Here is a 22,227-nt window from a genome sequence, read left to right as displayed (position 1 = left end):
AGTAAAAGGGATGGGAACAGGTGTCCCAGTCAGGAGGTTGTGAACCCTCCCCAAAGGTCCTCCCTAACTGGTTTAACCTGGTCCTCATCACTGTTCAAAGAAAGAGCTAAATAGGCTTCATTAGGAGCCTCTTTTGTTATTTTAAATGCTCAATTACTGAGAGCTGAAATCACTTGAGATGGGACAGTGTTTTTGCCCAGCCTGCAAAGAGCTGAAAATCACTAAGAGACTGATGTGCAGAAGTCACAGCAGAGTGAGCGGCCAGCAGGGCAGCTGGTGGAGAGGCACAGTGAAGCAGCCAGCAGGGCAGCGGGCGAGTGCCCAAGCAGTGGAGCAAATAGGGTGCCTCCTTACCTCCACCAAGGGTGGGAGGTGAAATCTGCAGATGCACCTCTGAACTCTAGGTCTGCACTGACCACAGACAGCAACTGTGAGTGGGGTGCAGAGAAGGGACTGACACATTTTGGGTTGCTCGACTGAAGAGCCTGAGGGGAAAAGGACACTGCCCATCTTACTTGGGGGTGTGTCTTTTGCTCATGGTTTCTGTTTATGAACCCTGTTTCCGGTGTTTTCCCAAATTAACATCGAGTTACTTCCCTCCTTTTATTAAAAGTTTCATTTCTACACTCAGACTCTGTGCTTGTGAGTGGTGAAGTATTGCCTCTCAGAGGCATCAAGCGGTGGTGTATAATTTTCCCAAGTTACTGGGTGGGGGCTCAAGCCGGTTCTGTGTTGTATCGATGGAAAGGAACCTCTACATATTGAACCCGGCCCTGGTTGCTGCTGGCTCCGCCTGGCAGAACGGTTACAATTATAACACTCCTGCTAATACATCCCAGAATGATGTTTGCTTTTTTTGCAATAGTGTTATACTGTTCCCTCACATTTAGCTTGTGATCCACTATGACCCCCAGATCCCTGTCTGCTGTACTCCTTCCTAGGCAGTCATTTCCCATTTTATATGTGTGCAACTGATTTTACTTCCTAATTGGAGAACTTTGCATTTGTCTTTATTGAATTTCATCCTATTTACTTCAGACCATAATACTTGCTTCTCTTTTGAGGCATTCCAGATTTATTGTTGTTTTTACAGAAGATGGAAAACGTAAAGCATTGTACAAGTGCTAAGTGTAGAATGGTGAAAACCTAATCCCAGGGTCCCCACTTTTTAAAATCACACCCAGTCCAAATCAAAGTGAATTAAATGCTGGTGGAAGGTGCTAGATTGACAGTCCTGGATTGTGAAGCCCCCACTTTAGCCTTGGATCAGTTACAGAACAGACAATGGAAGGGCAAGCTTGACCATCCCACCCCACCCCACCACTGTGTCTGAGCCTCAGGGACCATTGCTAGTCGTCTCTATTCCCATTCAGTTCCTGGTCTCTCGCTACGAAGGGTGGAAGTTGCAAGGATGATTTTTGGGATACAGACACTTGCTGGATTATATTATTCCGTTATTCATATAGTGCCAAACATTTGCTTGCGTGTTTTAAAGATAAGTACAGGGATGAGGACCCTGCCTTGAGTAGCAAGAACTGAACTGAACGGAACCAACCACTTACTTATTTCAAAGTCTGTCTCATAAGCAACAATTTTCAGTCACTGGGCTACATTCTAGGACACTGTGTGCCACTACCAATCCGCTGAGTTATTCCACCCCACAGCTCCCCGGTGCTTCGTAGTAGTGACCCATTAGAACCTGCCCCCTTGGATATACGCTGTGGGTGTGTCTCTGTGAGTATGTCTACACTGCAATAAAACACCTGTGGCCTGCCTGTATCAGCTGACTCAGGCTCACGGGGCTATAAAAATGCAGTGTAGACATTTGAGCCTGGGCTCAGGGACCCTCCCCACTTGCGGGGTCCCAGAGCCCACACTCCAGCCCAAGCCTCAACGTCTACACTGCAATTTCATAGGCTGCAGCTCAAGCGCTGTGAACCTGGGTCAGCTGACACGGGCCAGCCAGGGGTGTTTTATTGCAGTGTAGCGATACGCTGTGTTTCCCTGGGCCTCTACTGAAAAACCGGACTCGTCTAAGATTTCAGCTCTGATGATGCTACTAGGACAGCATGCTAATCTCAATGGGTCCCTATGCACTTTCCAGACAACACAAGGCTGTCCACTAACTTACTGTGATTCAGATTTAGATGAAATTAAAGATGAAAAGGACCCAAGTCTTGCCTACCCCTCTGCCAATGTCGGATTGTTTGCTGGGATGTTGCATTTATTTCTTTTTCTAAACGCTGGAAACTATTGTGGTACGGTTGGCAAACGTTAGCTGTTTAATAAGGATCACTGTGTATTCCACATTTCACTGTCCAGCCTAATTTTGAAACGGCACAGGAGACATGGCGGCTTCACACCCACCCACTTATTCGTAGCCACACTGCCTCTTTATTAACACTTTAAAGTGCAAACACATTCTTTATAAATATCACCATACAGAGGAAGTGGGGCCAGATCTTCAGCCGATGAAAACTGACGTAACATCATTGATTTCATTTACATAAGCTAAGAATGTGGTCCATGATCTCCACAATGGCTAAGCAATACATGTCAACTAATTTGTAATTTTTCTTTCTGAACCTACATTAAACAAATCCATTTTTTAAATCAGTGGCAGATTTACCAGACTCAGAAGGATCTTGCAGAAGCAGAAAAAAAAAAAAAGAGGATTAAGAGAGACAGAAAGGCATGTGTAATCAGAAGCCACCAGCATGATGGCTGGGTTTTCAACTGTTAAGATAAATGGAAACCCCGTGTAGATTTTAAAAAGGAAACATATAACATGCTGGACTTTCAAATTGCTTGGCCTCATCTTCTGTACAAGGTATTATTGTGAAGATGCAGAGGCCTAAAACAAGTAGAATGGGTGTAAATGTTACAATTAGAGGTAGGCGAAGTTTTTCAGCCAAAATTTTTTTTCACTGAAAAATACAGACTTGGCCAGCTGAAACATTTTCTGACTTTGTGCTGAATTTGACAAAATGTTTCAGTTGAAAAAAACCTGAATATTTAAAAAAAATGTTTTTGAATGAAAACATTTAGATTTCTCAGTTCAAAATGACTTTTTACTGTGAAATTTACTGCAATGTAATTAAAATAATTTTTAAAAAGTAAAAAACTCAAAATTGTTTCATTACAGGTGAATGAAATGTTTTGACGTAATCAAAATACGAAATTTTGTTTGACCTGAAACAAAAAATTTTCAGCTTTTCGGGGCAAGGATATTTTTTTGTTTGGGCCGATATGACACAATATTTCCCCCTGATTTTTCAGAATTGCCAGCAAACTGAAAAATCAGTTATTTCTACAGCTCCAGTTACAATCCCTTGACAGAAAAGTTGAAATATAGCTAACAAAAGTCACTTTTCACCATCTACAGCTCTATGCATTTCAAGCTGTTTAGTTACCTTGTTTCTTCCCTCCTTAACTTGGAGGTAAACTTGAAGCTCTCAGCAGGTTGCTCCTCTGACAGTAACATTTGATTACCTGCATTGGTCTTAAGGGCTCACGTCAAGGAATATTAAGCAAAGCCTCCAGTTGCTGGTGTTCCCCACTGGAACAAAATGGAGCTTTCAGTCTCACTTCAATGCCACAAGGTGTCCACTAGGAAAGACATATCAGCTAATGGGGCCCAGAGAGGATAGATTTGGAGCTAAACATATCCCGCTAGTGTGTGCATCCAAATTAAAATGGGAAAATGCGCAGCTGAGAGAACGCAATGTTCCCGTCAACCTTTGGCTGAGGAAAATTTCACACAGGGCCAGATCCTCAATTGGTGTAAATTGGCGCAACTCCACTGAAGTCATTGGAATGAGGCTGATTTACACCAGCTCAGGGAGAGGCCCTTAGTGATTAAGGCCCATTGGCTGCCAGATGGATTAGGTTTAAAAACATTTTTAAAAACCAACAACTTTGGATTCACAAAGGAATTTTCTTTTAGCTGGCCTGGTTTTAGTGCTAATTTTTGGCTGTCTATCTCATTTTCTCTTCTAGAGAAGCCTGTCTGTAAGGACAGCCAGCTGTGAGTATCTGAGGTGATAATGGCAAACTCCAGACAAACCCATATAGTTGTCATTCTGTTATTAGGTTTCTTGTACCCACCTCACACCGTCGTCTCTCTCCAGCACTGTCTATCATGGTCTCTCCTTGTCCATTAACATATACCAACCAAATATGCTGGGTTTCTTAAAAACGTTTAGTATTCATAGTTATATTACTCCACACTAAATAAACCAAATGGCTATTTCACTTCTGCAGAAAGCTGATGGTGAAATCTACAACCCTTTATAGCACATCACAGTGCATTACAGTACATGCATAATGAGGCTTGTGAACCCATGAGAAAAAAAAATATGGCCCAATCTGACTATCTCCTGTGAAGTGCTTAATCCCACTGAAGCCAGAAGAGTAACTGTTCTAGAGATGGGCTTGCCCTCAACAGGAGTTGAGGGTACTCGGCACCTTTCATGATCAAGGCCTCTATGATTGAGATGTCACTACATAGATTTACAGATTTTAAGACTATTAGGATCTAGTTTTATCTTCAAAAGCCAGATCTGAACCTTTTGTCTTGAGATAATCATAAGAACATAAGATAGGATACTGGGCTATATGGACCTTTGGTTTGACCCTGTATGGCCTGTCTCCCGGCAGTGGTCAATTGCCAGGTGCCCCAGAGGGAATGAACAGAACAGGTAATCATCAAGTGATCCATCCCCTGTTGATCATTCCCAGCTTCTGGCAAACAGAGGCTAGGGACACCATCCCTGCCCATCCTGGCTAATAGCCATTGATGGACCTATCCTCCATGAATTTATCTAGTTCTTTTTTAAAATCATTTCGAGCATTAACAGTGTGCTGGCAGGTTAAGTGAGTGAAAATTAAAAAAAAAAAGGAATGGAGAATGAATTCAGGCTGCTTTTATTCTAAAGTAGAGCAGTTGTGAGTGCTGAGAACTGAAATAAGGAAATGTTGAACTTGAGGGGTCACATGGTGCCCTCAGTTCAGAGGTGACAGTTCAACTGGGACACGCATGCTGCGTGGCTTGAAGGGATGTAGAAAGCACTGAGTTTATTAGCTGCGTTTTTTTCTTACACATTTGGGGCCTGGTCCTGAAAACCATGGGAGTCATTTTACACTTGTGTGTCATACCCCTGTGTGAAAAGTGACATGCATGCCCAAAGGTTTGCAGGACCAGTCCCCTAATGCAGAAAGTCCTGAAAGTCAGATTATCATACTTAGAGATCAGTGGCAAAAGAAACTGGATCATGCTTCAGTGTTTTTCTCTCATAAAGACATCATATAGATTGGGTAATTTCTCATGTGTAGGTGTTTGTGCTTTATTTGTCACAAATTTTTCTTCTTTTTCTTTCTTCTTCCAAATCACACCTATGAGTGGGAGGCACTTCACTTGCAAAACAATTTTCCTCCCATCACATGGAGGTTCATTTTCATTTTCTGGTCCTCAGCAGAATAAGGCTCACAGCACTTGCTATCTCTGGATGCATTTCTCAAGGCTGTGTCCATTTTAATACATATGTTTACTTTCCCTTCAAGCAGAGAAGCTAGGAATGACCAAGAAACCAAATGAACTTCAGGTGGAGACAAGGGGCCAGAGAAAAGGTGAACAGTAGTAGGAGTTACACAGCACAAGCAAGTCTGAGCCTAAGCCTAAACTGGTGTAACTTTCCCACTGGGTACAGCTCCACTTCCAGTCCCTTGGTGGGTATGTCTACACTGCAGCTGGGAGTGAGCCACACAACCCAGGGAGACAGACTTGCACTGGTGGGCTTGCGTTAATGCACTAAACTTAGCTATCTGGACGCAGCAGTGGAGGCTTGAGCTAGCCACCCGGTCTTGGACCCAGGGTGTAAAGTGGGCTTGAGCTGGGTGAATAGCCGAAGCCTCTGCATTGATGCACTGTCCACACAGCTATTTCTAGCACACTAGTGCGAGCCCTATTACAAAGGTCCATCTATGCGGGCTGGGAGGATTGATCCCAGCTGCAGTGTAGACACGCCCATTGTGGGATTGGAAGAGAGGGATGAAACAGGAGAAAGCAGCTAATAAGAGGGTAGGGGGTGTAAGTTACACTTACCAATACACAAACGGTCTTTCACTGTCTTCTGGCCATTCAGTGACCAATTTTGCTGTCGGTTACCCCAGTGTAGCCCCACTGATTGATTCAACCCCATTGAAATGAGAGCAGAATTTCACCCTTTCACTTTTACCATGCTGGAATGCCATTAACCCCAGCCTGGCTACTCCAGATTTACACCGAGGTGAGAGAACTGCAAGTTAGGCAAATACAAAGTCCTTAGGTAAGAGTCTCCCCTGCATCAGAGTTTGTGCTAACTTTGCCCTGAAGCCAGCATAGCCAGCCAAGACAGAGTCATCCCAGCGTAAAGGAATCATCTGTGGGTGTAGAGCTAAGATAGACCTATAGGTGCAGGGGTGTGGTCAGGACACTGCTGTGCCCTGTCAATCACTGGCCTCCATATCTGTTTTTTTATTTTTGATAAACACACCCCAAGATGCTGGGTGGAGATTCGGGGTTTTCAGTGTGTTTTAATAGGTCCAGTGCACTGGTCTATACATTACAATGATGATAATAATTCTTTGTCTTTTAATGGAAGGATAGTCAGGAAAGGATTAAACTAGCCACACACAGAACAGACCCTGGCAGGTCAGAGAACACTACTGGCAGTGTTTCTTGCAGGGATGTGGCCTTCCCTCAATTAAATGATAGGTTCTCACCTTAATTACATCTTCATCAGACGATCTGCACTCCACGGATTCTAGAAGATCAGTCACGGTCCCATCCTCCTCTACTGAGACCACCTTGACAGGGACAGCCACAGTTTTCCCAGTGAGAATCGCTGTGTTCAGGATCTCAGCTTCCTAAAAGACCAAACAAACCCTTGGTTTAGACGCTTCCTCCTCGCCCCCCTTTCTGTCATCAGACACCAGCTCTCCTCTTCTTCACCTATCCTTATAAAAATGAAGCTTGTGTTAATTTTCAACTGACCTCCCAAGAATTGCTGGCACAGAGGATGGGACAAGGGTACAGTAAATTGCACCAAGCGCAAGGTAACACTTGGGAGTGAAATCCTTACCCCAGTCAAAACAATGGGATTGACTTCCTTGGGGCCAGGATTTCCATTTACATGTGTCTGATCTCCCCGTATAGAACTCGATAGCAATGCTCAGAACACTGTAGCAACGCAGCACTGTATGATATTAGCCAGGTGTGGTGTTTTAACGCACTGTTGCAGGATAATGAGAGGTCTGTTTTTAAGGGTCTAGCCAGCCTGATGGGGTAGAAGGCACAAAATCATTCTCTTGGGGATGGCTGAGGAGCAGACTCGGGAACCCTGATCTTTAAAATAGTATGAGCCAGTAATATATGGAACAGGTGATGTGTCTGGTCTGACTTGGATGCGTGCTAGATCCCATCACTCAGCATGCCCTCTTCTTTAACCCACTGTTCATTATTAATTATTACTGATATTTATTATTTCCATTATAGTAGCGCCAGGTCCTAACTGAGTTTGGGGACCCATTGTGCTATGTGCTGTACACAGAGTGAGAGACAGTTCCTGAGAACGTACAGTTTAACCAGATAAAAGAAATGGAGAGGCGGTGACTTTCCTGAGATCACACGCCTGGCCAGTGGCAGAGCCAGGGAATAGCATCCAGGTCTCCTGACTCCCAGTCCAGTGCTCTATCCACTGCACATGTATGGCAGTAGCTCTGTGCTTCAAGAGTTTCCCTGATTCTGTACAAAGAACTTCTGGTGACAAACTCCCTTCTGTCATCAGAGCTGTTAGGGTACTCCCCCTTCCCTGATTGCCACTCAGTGAATATCAGCCAGGTATTAGAGTAACAGCCATGTCAGTCTGTATTCGCCAAAAGAAAAGGAGTACTTGTGGCACCTTAGAGACTAACCAATTTATTTGAGCATAAGCTTTTGTGAGCTACAGCTCACTATTATATTAGAGGATGACACCTGGAGGAGATTCCACACAGTATGAGCATGCACGTGCCCAGGATTTAGTAGTTGGTACTTTAGGAGACCTCTTCACGCTGATCTCAGTTAACAGCCCTGTTGGTCACCTGAAAGTACCTTGTTTTAAGCCTTGTCCTTTAACCATCGGAGCCCTGCTCCAGACGGTATTCTGTAGCCATTAGCGTTCTACAAAAACGTCAGAGAAAACAGTGCTTACATAGTTAGAGGAAGGATGGTGCACTGGTAAAGGCACTAGTCTAGAACCTGGGAAATCCAGGATCAATTTCCTGCTTTGCCGAAGACTTCCTGAGTGACCTTAGGCAAGTCACTTAGCCTCTCTGTGCCTCAGTTTTCCATCTGTGAAATGGTGAAAAAACAGTACTTCTGTACCTCCTCTAGGTGTTGTGAGGATAAATACACTAAGGACAGTGTGGTGCTCAGATACTGTGGTAATTGGGGCCATATAAACACAGGCAATGAGCCTCAGTCTCCACTGCTCTGCACTTCGTATAGTTGGTTATGCCACAGCAGAGTGAGTTTAAAATGCAACCACTCATATCTGGTGTAAGTGACCACAAAGAGAGCAGGGCAATGGAGAATGAGAACCAGTGTCTCGTTCTTAGAGCTTGGGATGGTGAGGCTGGAAACTACCCTGACTCTGCCACTGATTTGCCATGTGACCTTGGGCAAGTTGCTTCACCTGTTTGTGTCTCAGTCTCCCCGTCTGTAAAATGAGGATAATACAGAGCTACCCTATCTCAAAGAGTAAAGCTGTCGGCAAAGTGCTTTGAGTTCTTTACATGAAATGAGCTATATAAGTGAATAATATTATATCACTATTGCCACATTTATTCCAAAAGGAATATTACCCGTTTGATGCATTACTTATACATTTTAAGGATTGTGGTTCAGATTATAGGACTACATTTTGACTCAGAAACACAGTACTAAATTGGGCTCTCTGTTACCCTGGTGTAACTTCATTGTCTTCTCTGCAGTTATCCTTGATTTACACGAAGGGAAACAGACAGCACAATTTGACTCCTGCATTCTTCCATTCCTAATTACAAGGCACTGCTCATTCCCGGAAAGGTTTTGAGCTTTTCAAAACCAGGCCTCTGAATCAAGGAATCATAGAATCATAGAATATCAGGGTTGGAAGGGACCCCAGAAGGTCATCTAGTCCAACCCCCTGCTCGAAGCAGGACCAATTCCCAGTTAAATCATCCCAGCCAGGGCTTTGTCAAGCCTGACCTTAAAAACCTCTAAGGAAGGAGATTCTACCACCTCCCTAGGTAACGCATTCCAGTGTTTCACCACCCTCTTAGTGAAAAAGTTTTTCCTAATATCTAATCTAAACCTCCCCCATTGCAACTTGAGACCATTACTCCTCGTTCTGTCATCTGCTACCATTGAGAACAGTCTAGAGCCATCCTCTTTGGAACCCCCTTTCAGGTAGTTGAAAGCAGCTATCAAATCCCCCCTCATTCTTCTCTTCTGCAGACTAAACAATCCCAGCTCCCTCAGCCTCTCCTCATAAGTCATGTGCTCTAGACCCCCAATCATTTTTGTTGCCCTTCGCTGGACTCTCTCCAATTTATCCACATCCTTCTTGTAGTGTGGGGCCCAAAACTGGACACAGTACTCCAGATGAGGCCTCACCAGTGTCGAATAGAGGGGAACGATCACGTCCCTCGATCTGCTCGCTATGCCCCTACTTATACATCCCAAAATGCCATTGGCCTTCTTGGCAACAAGGGCACACTGTTGACTCATATCCAGCTTCTCGTCCACTGTCACCCCTAGGTCCTTTTCCGCAGAACTGCTGCCTAGCCATTCGGTCCCTAGTCTGTAGCGGTGCATTGGGTTCTTCCGTCCTAAGTGCAGGACCCTGCACTTATCCTTATTGAACCTCATCAGATTTCTTTTGGCCCAATCCTCCAATTTGTCTAGGTCCTTCTGTATCCTATCCCTCCCCTCCAGCGTATCTACCACTCCTCCCAGTTTAGTATCATCCGCAAATTTGCTGAGAGTGCAATCCACACCATCCTCCAGATCATTTATGAAGATATTGAACAAAACCGGCCCCAGGACCGACCCCTGGGGCACTCCACTTGACACCGGCTGCCAACTAGACATGGAGCCATTGATCACTACCCGTTGAGCCCGACAATCTAGCCAGCTTTCTACCCACCTTATAGTGCATTCATCCAGCCCATACTTCCTTAACTTGCTGACAAGAATACTGTGGGAGACCGTGTCAAAAGCTTTGCTAAAGTCAAGAAACAATACATCCACTGCTTTCCCTTCATCCACAGAACCAGTAATCTCATCATAAAAGGCGATTAGATTAGTCAGGCATGACCTTCCCTTGGTGAATCCATGCTGACTGTTCCTGATCACTTTCCTCTCATGTAAGTGCTTCAGGATTGATTCTTTGAGGACCTGCTCCATGATTTTTCCAGGGACTGAGGTGAGGCTGACTGGCCTGTAGTTCCCAGGATCCTCCTTCTTCCCTTTTTTAAAGATTGGCACTACATTAGCCTTTTTCCAGTCATCCGGGACTTCCCCCGTTCGCCATGAGTTTTCAAAGATAATGGCCAAGGGCTCTGCAATCACAGCCGCCAATTCCTTCAGCACTCTCGGATGCAACTCGTCCGGCCCCATGGACTTGTGCACGTCCAGCTTTTCTAAATAGTCCCTAACCACCTCTATCTCCACAGAGGGCTGGCCATCTCTTCCCCATTTTGTGATGCCCAGCACAGCAGTCTGGGAGCTGACCTTGTTAGTGAAAACAGAGGCAAAAAAAGCATTGAGTACATTAGCTTTTTCCACATATCCCATAGAATATCCCATAGAACAAGAGCTCCTTGATTTCAACTGGTTCTTATGAACTAAAGGCTTCCAAAGCCCCCTGAGTGCTAACTTCTCATTATCTAAATAGCTCATGCTATGGGTTCTGAGCCTGACCTGATTTCACTTGTGGAAGGAAACAAAGTACGATCGAAACCACAACGACTCCCCCTACTGTCTCAGGGTAGAGAGAGGGGAAGCACGGATCTCTCTCATCTAAAGGACGGGGATAAAAAAAGGGTTCTTCACACTATTTAAAGGAACAGACACTTTATTTGGGAACAAAGCAGTATCTAAAGAAGGAAAAAAAACTCCTACACTTTTGATAGCTACCTTGCCAGAGTCTGCCCCTGCAACCTCATGATCTTTAAGGGGAGCGGGAAATAGAATTTTACAAAAGAACGGTAAAGAAGAAGGCCCCCCCTTTCCCCCAACCAGTCCCCAAACCCTTCCGATATTCTGAAATTACAAGTCACACAAAGGTAAATGTCTCTAAGGACAGCCAGCCTGCAGCATGAGGCCCATCAGTCTTGGGCGTAGCGTTGCTCTCAGAACAGAAGATATTCTTCTGGCAACCAGGATCTCCAGGAGGTTTGCAACTAAATTTCCAAATGATTTAATTTTTTTCTTTAATCTGAAGCATCACAGAGAGTCTCCTGCATACTGTATAGATATTTTGCAAACCTTACACCCACTTGGGGGTGGGGAGGCTTCCCCTAACGAGTAGTCCCACCGAAGCCAATGGGACAGCTACTAGGCACATATAAGAGTTGTAGAACCAAGACCTTAGGCCCTGTTTCTGCAGTCCCTTGTGCATGTGCTTCATTTCAATAGGACTACTCATGGTAGTAAAGTTACGTTGGCAGAATCCAGGCCTTAGTATTAAGCTGGAACCGATATGTGAGTGGCCTGAGATTTCTAGTCTGTACCGTATAGTGCAGGCCCTAGGGAAGGAGAGAGTTTATACTGAGCTTTTGCAAACAATCTGACTAATGAGATATGCCGCTCAAAATGAAAAGTTGCCCCTAGTTAACAGCTAGTGGAGGGCGAACCTCAAAATGTTCATGAGTTTGCTCTGAGAAGCAGCTTGCCATTCTAAAGCTTATCAGAACCATATCTGACTCTCTTTGGTCTGCAAAGAATGACTTGGAATATGATGAATATGAAAGCTGATGCCCAAATAAATTTAGTCTAAGGTGCCCCAGGGACTCCTCGTTTTTTATAACATTTCTGGTACTTCTCACACTCAAGTGAGCTAGAAAGCCATGGGAGCAGCCTCTTTTTCTGGATTTCACCACTGGCTGCAGAGAGGTGCTGGCAAAGGAATGTAAAAATGAAAAGCAGCATAAAAAATAAGGTTAATCCGATGCATTGGTAGTTTAGATTTGGATTGAGTTTTGGGTAGAGTTTCAAGTATTAGTGTTATCATTTAATAACCATTTAATAACCCAGAGACATGGGCAGAGCATGAACCGCTGGCTGGGGGAGGCTAATCCAGCCCCGCCCCTTTCACCCAAGCCCCCTCCCCCCCCCCCGGCCAAAGCCCAGAGCCACCCACTGCAGCCACTGGTCCAGCCCCAGGTGAGTGCCCCCAACCCTGAAACACTGGGCTGACAGCGTGGCCCCAACCCTGGAGTGCCGGGAAGGTGGGCAGCGTGACCCCAGCCTCCCCCCTTCCAGCCCCAGAGTGCTGGCTCCAGCCCCCCACCCCCCAGCCCCAGAGCACCAGGAGGGCAGGCAGCGCGGCCCCAGCCCCAGCCTGAGCCGGGGCCAAGGCACAGGGGAAGAGCAGGAGGGGGAGTGTGGGAGGGTCCACGCCTGGCTGTTTGGGGCTGTTTGCCTCAGGCTATGATACCCACCGCCCATGCCCAGAGTCCAGCTGGATCTGTCCCATGGGGCTAGGTATTGTACAAATGCAGGCGGACCTGGTCCCTACCCCAACTGTATCATAGAATATCAGGGTTGGAAGGGACCTCAGGAGGTCATCTAGTCCAACCCCCTGCTCAAACCAGGACCAATCCCCAACTAAATCATCCCAGCCAGGGCTTTGTCAAGCCCGACCTTAAAAACCTCTAAGGAAGGCTCAAAATCGGTGTGCTTGTCCATTCCTAAAAAACATGGGTTGCATGATGCAAAACTCCTGTCAGCTTGACAGAATATATTACAACATTGCCACTTTTTAAAGGACCACAAAAGTCTCCTCAGAAACTTTGCAAACTTTTTAAAGAAATATTTCCTAGAGCTTATAAGAAACCCCTAACGTTTTAAAATAGGATCATGATTTCCCATCAGCAAGCCTCAAAACACTTGGTGTATGCCAAGTAGACAAATCCATTTGATACTTCAAGAGAGGTGCAAAGTAAAACGAGCAATATTCAGAATCTGTTTGCAGCAGCCAAAACTTATTGTTTCTGCAGTTTTCAGCAACTCCACTTTTTTGCACTTGGAGAATTTCTTCTTTAGATATCTGATCTGCATTTCTCATTTGAATGTAGAAGTGTAAAATGAATTTACAACAATTTAAAGAGCAGGGGCCATGAAAAATGTTTCTTCAGCCATTTGTTTAATGGCTAGAAAAGGCTTAATGTTCCCATGGTGAAAATAAATAAAAAACTTATTTCATTCCAAGGAAACAAACATGATACTTATTTAGCCTATACAGAGATTTATAATGCAAATTTCCAACGTGTAACAGCTATAAATCGAAAAACAGTTACTAATTTAAAAGTGATATTTTCTGCTGATTAAATGATACTGGAATCTTTTGAAGAAATATTATATTCTTTGTCCATAGCTAACATGGATTATAGGAGACTTGATGCCAGAGGAATACAACTAGGAATACTTATGGGCTTTGAAAGGCTTTATCCTAATATGCTGTCCAGTAAAAGTTGATTCCCGGAGCAGCTGTAAAAAGATGCTGATCTTTTATAACCGTTATAGAGTATATTTTGGTGCACATCTCTATAATTCAGGCACACCAAAACCCAATAACAATGAAATAAAATGATAATAGCCCACGCAAGGATTTCTTTCCCCGTAAGGGGAGCGGGTCTATCTAGTAAGATTCATATCGAGCAACTGAAGGTATAAACTCCTCCAGAAGAAACACATTGAGAAGCTTCACATAGCAACCATCTTTTTAACTAGAAAGGCAAACGTGAATGCCTAGTCGTTGCCCAGCTTTAATTGGTGGTGCCCCTGCAATTTAATTTCCCTTAGGATGCCCTTTGCCCTCTAATTCCTACACTGAAAGAAAGGAATAATGTCCTTCTAAATCTTGTGATTCTTCCCTTCCTCCCACTAGCTTGTTCTCTGCCCCAGTTATTTCTGAATGGTCGCCTTCATATGACTACCTGAATAAACAAGCAGATGACTGTCTCATGCTTAATGTCTGAGGTTCTGCACTAGATTTATAATAGGGCCACTTTGTTTCATATTAAAGTACAAAAGTGGCGATCGTCGACGTTCCCTTCCAAAAGCACTTCAACTGGATTAAAGAATTTACTTTAGTAGCCTTTCCCCCTTGCCCTTACAAGCCACACAATACCATAAGCAACCGTGAACAAGGCACCAATTTGTTTTTCAAAGAAGACCTCTAGGCATGTTTCCTCAAAATAACTTGAGCTGATTTGCAGCGCAAAGCCTTTAGCTCTGAGGATGAGCAGCAAAATACAAGGAAGCTTGAAATATGAGCTTTGGAAATGGTGTTTTAAAAATATAGATTCTGATTTCTGATTTCAATGGAGTTACTCTGGATTTACACCTGAGCACAGAAACTGGCTCTTGATTTTCAGAGTCGGAGGACGGAATTGGACATTCTAAATGACATACTGATTTCTTAAAGAGAGCTTTTAGTTATTTCACAACAGAAATTAGTATGTGGGATGCATATGAATAAACATATTAATGTTCAATACATCTACTGTGGTTCATTTCTTTATACAAACAAAGGAAAGAAGCATTAAAAGCTCATTGAAATACTATAGCCCATTGCCAGAGTGCCAGATCTGGATACACACATTTGTTTAAACTAAAGGAAACTATCCAGACTTGACACCTGTTTTGTGACACACATATGTTCCTTACTGTTTTCAGTAGGTATCTCAGTCTTTGGGTTTAATGTGTACAGACTGTACTAGGGAAGGGAATAACAGTTATCAGAACCTCTTAAGGTCAAGTACATGCACCAAATGAGAATGAATAGCTCGTCTTACTTGGCACTCACTAGTACCCTCCGTTTTCCTCATAGATTTTCCATGTATCAGTCTCCAGATCATTAATCTGGGTGTCACCCAGAATCCCACTGCTGTTCATTTAAATGAGGTCTAGCTTCTCCTTCTCTTCCGCTGGAAGCCATCTTAGCTGTATCACAGAATCCATGCCTCAGTCATGCATAACTAATTTAAAATCTTATTTAGCATCAAGTCTCAGAATTAAGAAGCTAAGTGACAGCTGTTTAATTAACTCCTTAAGCTGATTAGACAGCATTACAGAAATCCCCCCAAGGAAGAGTTTATAACTGTCAAGAGAACCGAAGGCCATGTTAATGCTTCTGTTTAAATTTAGTAAGCTTCTAAACTAATAAACTATAAATGCTTGACATCCTCAAGGATGTGGTCAAATTCAGTTTTTTTCCTTTTGTTAACCACTACAAGGATGGGCAACAAAAAAACAACAACATATTAGAGATTTGCCAAGTAAGAAAGCTAAAGGGGGGAAATATAAAGCAAATAGCAGTGTCCCTATGAAACGGTTCATGTTTATTAATTCCTAACACCTGATATTTGATTATTTCGGATTAGTCCTCGGTCTTGGAGTGAAGCTGAGCCCACACCTAAAGTGTGGAGTCATCTCACAGCTCCTTGTTGTGAGGACAAAGATTTAATTCATTGGTTTAAAGCTTGAAACATCTTTGAACTGTATGATGAAGGCAGATGAAGTGGGAGTTTTAAAACCAGGCACAGAGGCTAGTTGCATGACAGAGCGGCACAGATGGGACACTCCCAAGCAACTTTGCTTGGCTGAAACACACTATCCCCAACTTCAAGCTTTCAAAAAATCACAAGCTTGACTTGAAAATCATGAGTCAAAAAAACCATCCTTGTCTCCCCCCACAAAAAACCTATCACAGTTTGGATTCTTTTTATTTGCTTTCTGGTTCCTGAGTCTGCAGGATGCACACAGATCATGTTTTCCAGCTTTCCTCAGCAACCATCAGGACTAGAGACTGACTTAAAAAAAAACAGATTGTGCAAACTTCACAATCACACTTCTGTTTGACACGCGTGCACATATCAGTGTAAACAGTGACACCGAAGGTTACTGTATCTGAACTATATTAAATAGAGGGAGGAGACTGTCCCTCTTTTTTTCAGTTTCCTTACTTTGTACGTTTGTCAGGCACATGGTGTATAATCAGTTTCACTGTTTCCCACGAACAGACAAGATGGGCTTCCGTTCCGCAAAGCTTCCTTATTCCACAGAGCCCTCAGCACCAGCTTAACTTTAAGCATGTGATCAAAGTGAAGCCCACTCTGAAGTGCTCTCCTGAATAAGGATGAATTTAAGCACATGCTTAACTGCCTTCCTGAACTGGGGCCTTAGTCATCTCCCCCTGCTGACCGTGTGGGACTTTCACACAGCAATAAGGGATAGAAACATTTTTTTAAATAGGAAAATGTGATTGTGAAAGCACAAAAATTCATAGAAGGAGTAAGAGAGCAGAAGCAGTAACTGAAACAACTTAACCACTCTCTCTCTCTCTCTCTCTCTCTCTCTCAAAAAAGTGACTATATTTCCAGATGCTGGGGTCCTTTTAAAAATAAACAAAAAAAAATCCCATTCTCTACCAGGATAGGCAGTTTGCTTCTTTCCCCATCCTCTGTACCTGTGAAAATACTCCCCAAAACAGTCAAGAGAAAGTAACAATAACTTGACGTAAACCAACGGTGCCTTCCATCCAGGGAGTTCAAAGCACTTTATATATTAACTAAGCCTCACAACACTGCTGGTAGATTGCCCTCCTATATCCTGGATCATGGGGAGTGCTAGTAGTTAGATTACTGCCACATGACTGACGTGTTGTCACCTGTGATCTCCAAGGTCTGTCAGAATATTACAATAGGAGAAACCTGCTCCTCGTGGCAACATGACTTTGCCATCTGGGATGTCTCTCCTGAGAATGTGGCATGCAGCTTGCTTGAAATTTCTTGGGAGCATGTTAGGATGAGGTCTCAATTACTTTTTAGAAATGAAGCAACAATTGGAGATCCAGGCTAGTGCAAAGTAGAGAGGTGGCTGCAGATCCCTTAAATATCGTACAGGCATGGCAGTTCCTCCTGTAGGCTACAGCATGAAATATCTATTTTATCTCACTGATATAGCCTATTCTGGATCCAGTTTCTCCTTTCTCCACAGTCCAAACAGCAGTGAAATATTCTGATGTAAGAACTAACCCTTAACCTTAAGAAGGGCAACACACACACACACACTCTCCAAAATGTCATTTGAAAATAATTTCCATAATTAAAATTTTCTTTTAAAAAACTCAATTTAAAAAGAAAGATGTTTTAATATATTCCTAAAAATCTAATCTCGAATGAAATTCTTAAACATAATATAGCTTAAAACTTAATAAGCTCTTATTTAATAATACATATGTGGATGCAACATTATTACCCACCAGAGCCAATGTAAAATGTACATAAATTAATTAAAGTATATTCCCATTTTATTAAACATTCCATGTACTTGGAATAGGCTTAAAAATCCACTTAATTTAAACAATGTCTCAATAAGGAGCAATAACGTACATTGGATACATGTTTGCCAGAGGCTGGGAATGAGCGACAGGGAATGGATCACTTGATGATTACCTGTTCTGCTCATTCCCTCTGGGGCACCTGGCATTGGCCACTGTCGGAAGACAGGATACTGGGCTAGATAGAACTTTGGTCTGAACCAGTATGACCGTTCTTATATAAGATAAGATGAGTATCCATATTAGGATACTGTAAATAGGCGCATAGTGAGTGATGACATCCATGATCTCAGTCATCTACTTATCTTCCTATTTAATCATCTGTGGGTTTTCTATAGGGCCCATCTCCACAGTGTCTATGACTTAGAGGTGTCAAATAATGTATAGTGTCTCCTTGTACTCTCCCGTCTATCTGTCTGTATTCATTTGTTGTCCTTTGTCTTATATTTAGATTGTAACCTCTTTTGGGCACAGAGTGTCTCTTTGTTCGGTGTTTGTACAACACTTAACATAATGGGGTACTCACTGATGATTAGGATTCCTAGGCTATGGTAATAATAATTAGCTTATTAATTTAAAAAACCTGCTTCTTCCCATGAAACAACTCCAGTCTCGGTATTTCAACCCATAAAACCTCCCATGTGGTTAGCTATTAAGGAACTAAAATGAAACCACAAAACTCAATCTCAAAAAATCCAGAGAGAGCAAAATATTTCACTTTGAAGCTCAATTAAACTTTTATGGATCAAAAAAGTTTCACATGAAACCCAGCTGGTTTCAGTTCTAAAAATAGCTGAGTTTTGCTCTCAAAAGTTCACACAGCTCCTGTAATTACCCTGCTACCACAGTGGCTCAATTGTGACATAAGGTCAAAATTACTCTTGGTGTAGGCAGAAGGCCTTGCATCTCCACCGAAGCCAGGATCTGTGCCTGCTCACCCCAATGGGAATTTGGCTCAGACCGCGAGAGGCAATACTTGCCCTTAAAGGCCAAAACCAAGATGAAACATTCAAAAAGTGCTTCCCAAAGTTCTTGGACTGCATTTGCACAAAGCTGAATATTATAGATTTTATTGTACTTTTTGAATAAATAGAGAACATAAATTAGTGTAACAAATGAAGCAGATGTAGAATTTTGAGGGGCTTCATTAATACCCTATTTTTTGTCAATAACAATATATACTCAAATTAAAAAAAATTTTTTTGGTTAAATGCTGTGTAACTTCTTTGGAAGAAATGTAAAGCTAATAACTGACAATTGCACCTACGGGTAGCCAGTCAAACCACTAGATTCTGTCCAAACACAACATCTCCCAGAGCTGAGAACATCAGCACTTCCGGGCCTGTTTATAAGGGAGATTCTCCAGGGTACTACTGTATGGGAATGAGTGGGCAGCTTTGGTGAAGACAATCAGTGAAACTCAGCCAGTGGGATACTTAAAAGTACAGCTGTCAAATTTTCCACTTAAAAACAGATAGCAGTCAATGACTGGATTTTGCTCAAGGGAAGAAGGCAAACTCATGAATGCCACCAAGACAGCTGCCCCTCCTACCTCTTATGGCACCCTTGGCATGCAGGGAACATTCCTGATATGAAATTATTTTTAACCTCTGTGAGGAAGCTGATCTCTGGAAAGCACTATGCGTGACCTCTTCTTTCAAGGATAAGATACAGGAACTTTCATCTCTGAATACCAGATACAATTTACCACAGTCAAATTAGAGTTTAATCAAAAGGACAAACAAATATCTGAGAGCCTATGAGGAACAAATCTTTGGAAATATCTCAGATCCACAAATAGACTGGTAGTTCTATGTGTGGCCAATATGGAGTTTGAAGAGGTAAAGCTGGTCTGACAAAGCTTTGTCCTTGCTTCCGTGGGTCCCACGTTTTCTGGCGGATTTCACTAGCCTCAGAGGCTCACTGTGACCCTCCACGTAACCCTTCTCTCTCTAGAGACAAGGGTCACAGTCTACTGAGCCATTTTCATCATAAGCCAGCAAGTGAGATGAGGAGAAGTTATCCTTCCTTGCACAGTCTCTGTTGTCTCCCAGTCTCAGTGATTAATCAGGGGGCAAAGTGTGTGTGTGTGGGGGGGGAGCCCAGGCCCACCCTCTACTCCGGGCTCCAGCCCAGGGACTCTAATAGTGTCAGCTATGGTAGCTGACCTGTTAGAAACATGACATGTACAATTCCCTGGGCTACTTCCCCCACAGCAGCCCTCACTTCCTCAAGCTCCACTTCACCCTTACCTCAGGGCCTCCTTCCTTGTGCCTGATATGGTGTGTACTACTCAGTCTCTCCAACAGCACAACTTCCTCCCACAGCTCCTGACATGCACACCCACCTGACTAACTGGGAGGCTTTTAACTAGTTTCAGCCAGCCTCTGATTGGCTTCAATCAACCTAGCATTCTCCCTGCCTTCTGGAAAGTTCTTAATTGGCCCCAGGTGTCTTAATTGACCTGGAGCAGCTGCCATTTCACTTATCCTGGTACCAGGGATTTGTTTAGCCTGGAGCTAATATATCTATCTCCCACTACTTTCCTATAGCCATCCGGCCTTGCCCTGTCACACTGGATTTTAAAAAGGGGCAGAGCCTTTAATATTATGACCAATAACAGCATGGTTCTTATTTCCCCAAAGGTAAGAGTCATTTCATACTTCAAGGCATAAGCTGTTAATGACAAGGGCCAGGAAGGAATGAAATGTACCTCATCCTGATGCAGTAGGCAAGTGCTAAGTATCTGATTTGGTGAAGCAAAGGTGTGTTTCAATATGGCAAATGCTATATTCATATGTTTCTATGCATGACCAATGGATATCATAGCATAGACACCAAGGAATTTTGGCAGCTCATTGTGTGGCTCAGGAATGAAAAGGCCAATTAATGTTCAATGCACAGAATATCCAGCTGTACTTTATTATATGATTCATTCCATCTCGTTAAAGTGTGGCTCTAATCTGTTAAAACTGGATTGTGGCTTCCATGTTCCTTATGTCTCACAGACTCCAGATTAAATTTGCTCTGCTTACAGATGGAAATATCATTTTTCTTACTGTTGGCGCTGCAAACTCACCCAGTGGTCTTAAATTCTAGCTGGGTTTTTTTCTGGCTTGTGCATCATCATCAGTAACACAAATTCTGCCCTAAATTACACCTGCATTGCCCCAGTATCTTCAAAGGGATTGCACAATTGTAATTCATGGCAGAATACAGTCCTGTAATTCTCAGTGATGCACAAGCCAGAATAGAATTTACCTCCCTCTCTCACAGCAGAAAATGGCTCAGCACATTGTATCCGTTCCCCCTAATCTTTGCCTGTCTTTTCTGTGTAGATTGTAAATTCTTTGGAGCATGGGCTATCTCTTATTCTATATTTGTACAGTGCCTAGCACAGAATTCAGTTGGGATCTCTAGGCATGACTCCAATACAAATAAAAGTAACTGGAGTAAAACATATTATTTTCCTTAGGTTAAGAGATACAAGTCTGAAATGCACACTGGGAGCAAATCCTGTAAGTAAGCACGGGACTATTTTGATACAGTTATTTTGCAGAGTGCAACTAAACTATTTCAAGCTTCTAATTGTTGAGGAATCCTTGCAGCAGGTGCCATGCAAATTGTACCCGAAATCTGACGGAGAGTGCTGAGCTAATTAATGCAGGGCCAGTTTGGAACATTGGCAGTAAGTGACAGAGTGGTATAATATCTGCTTCAGAGCTGGGTGATTGTGGAGTCAAATTCTCAGATTTCTGTTGGGGGTTTAAAAAACCCCAAAACATTTAAATTTCTCCCACATTTAAAATGGCCCATACCCCCTTAATGTTTTGACTTTTAACTTCTTGAAATTGGACTCATAGCAAGTCGTAGGCTGGTGATCTGGTGGTTGTCCGCGGTAAGAAAGAGAGGATGACACCAGAAAACTGCTGTGTTTGCTCAAATTGGCTGCTTATCAAAGTCAGACAACTATGCAAGCTCTGAAGCCTGTGGGTTGTCAGACTCTGATTCTTCTGAGAAATCACTAATTAATTTACAGGCTCCAAACTATAATTCCATGAAGCTCTGTATGCATATTTGATGTTGGTCTCTAGACAGAGTACTTTAGCTGATAATCAAGAGTGCTCACTCTTAAAAAAATACTGGGTTAGGTTTCCCTCTTTGCTTTTCCCTAAGCAAAGCTTTTAAACATTGCTACGGGGCGGCGGGGGGGGGGGGGGGGGGGGCGGGGGGGAAGAGGGGTGGATGCATGTCTGATTGTCAAAGGAAGCCAACCTTTCAGAATAGCAAAGCTAGGAGATCTGGCCTCAGGTACACAAAAAAACCTACAGTATCTGATGCTGCTGAATTGCTGAGACTGGCAGGGACACATCATGCAAAATTAGCTAAGCCCAATCAAAATTTCACGCATGGAGCCAGTAGATCAGCTCCTGGATTGATGTGCTAGCATGCAGATTTTTTTGATTCTTGGGCCCACAGTTAAGAAATCTAATATAAAAGGTTGGTGCCCTAGGGGTCTGGGACTCTTATGAGGAAGAAGAAGGGATAGTGTTTAGGGATTTCCAGCAACAAAATGAAAGCTTTAGGATATCACTTC

At 43.2% G+C, this 22,227-nt stretch overlaps 1 protein-coding gene across 1 annotated transcript in view; it reads right to left on the bottom strand.

The window, feature by feature from the left end:
• TMEM132D (transmembrane protein 132D) overlaps positions 1 to 22,227 on the bottom strand; it is a 398,801-nt gene that overhangs the window by 61,946 nt on the left and 314,628 nt on the right. Inside the window, exon 5 of the mRNA XM_074972451.1 lies at positions 6,763 to 6,906. Within this exon, the coding sequence (XP_074828552.1) occupies positions 6,763 to 6,906 (144 nt within the window). The remainder of the gene's footprint in view (positions 1 to 6,762; positions 6,907 to 22,227) is intronic.

Source organism: Natator depressus, chromosome 15 (genome assembly GCF_965152275.1).
Source record: "Natator depressus isolate rNatDep1 chromosome 15, rNatDep2.hap1, whole genome shotgun sequence".
Taxonomy (NCBI): domain Eukaryota; kingdom Metazoa; phylum Chordata; order Testudines; family Cheloniidae; genus Natator; species Natator depressus.
This window is presented reverse-complemented; position numbering and strand designations above follow the sequence as displayed.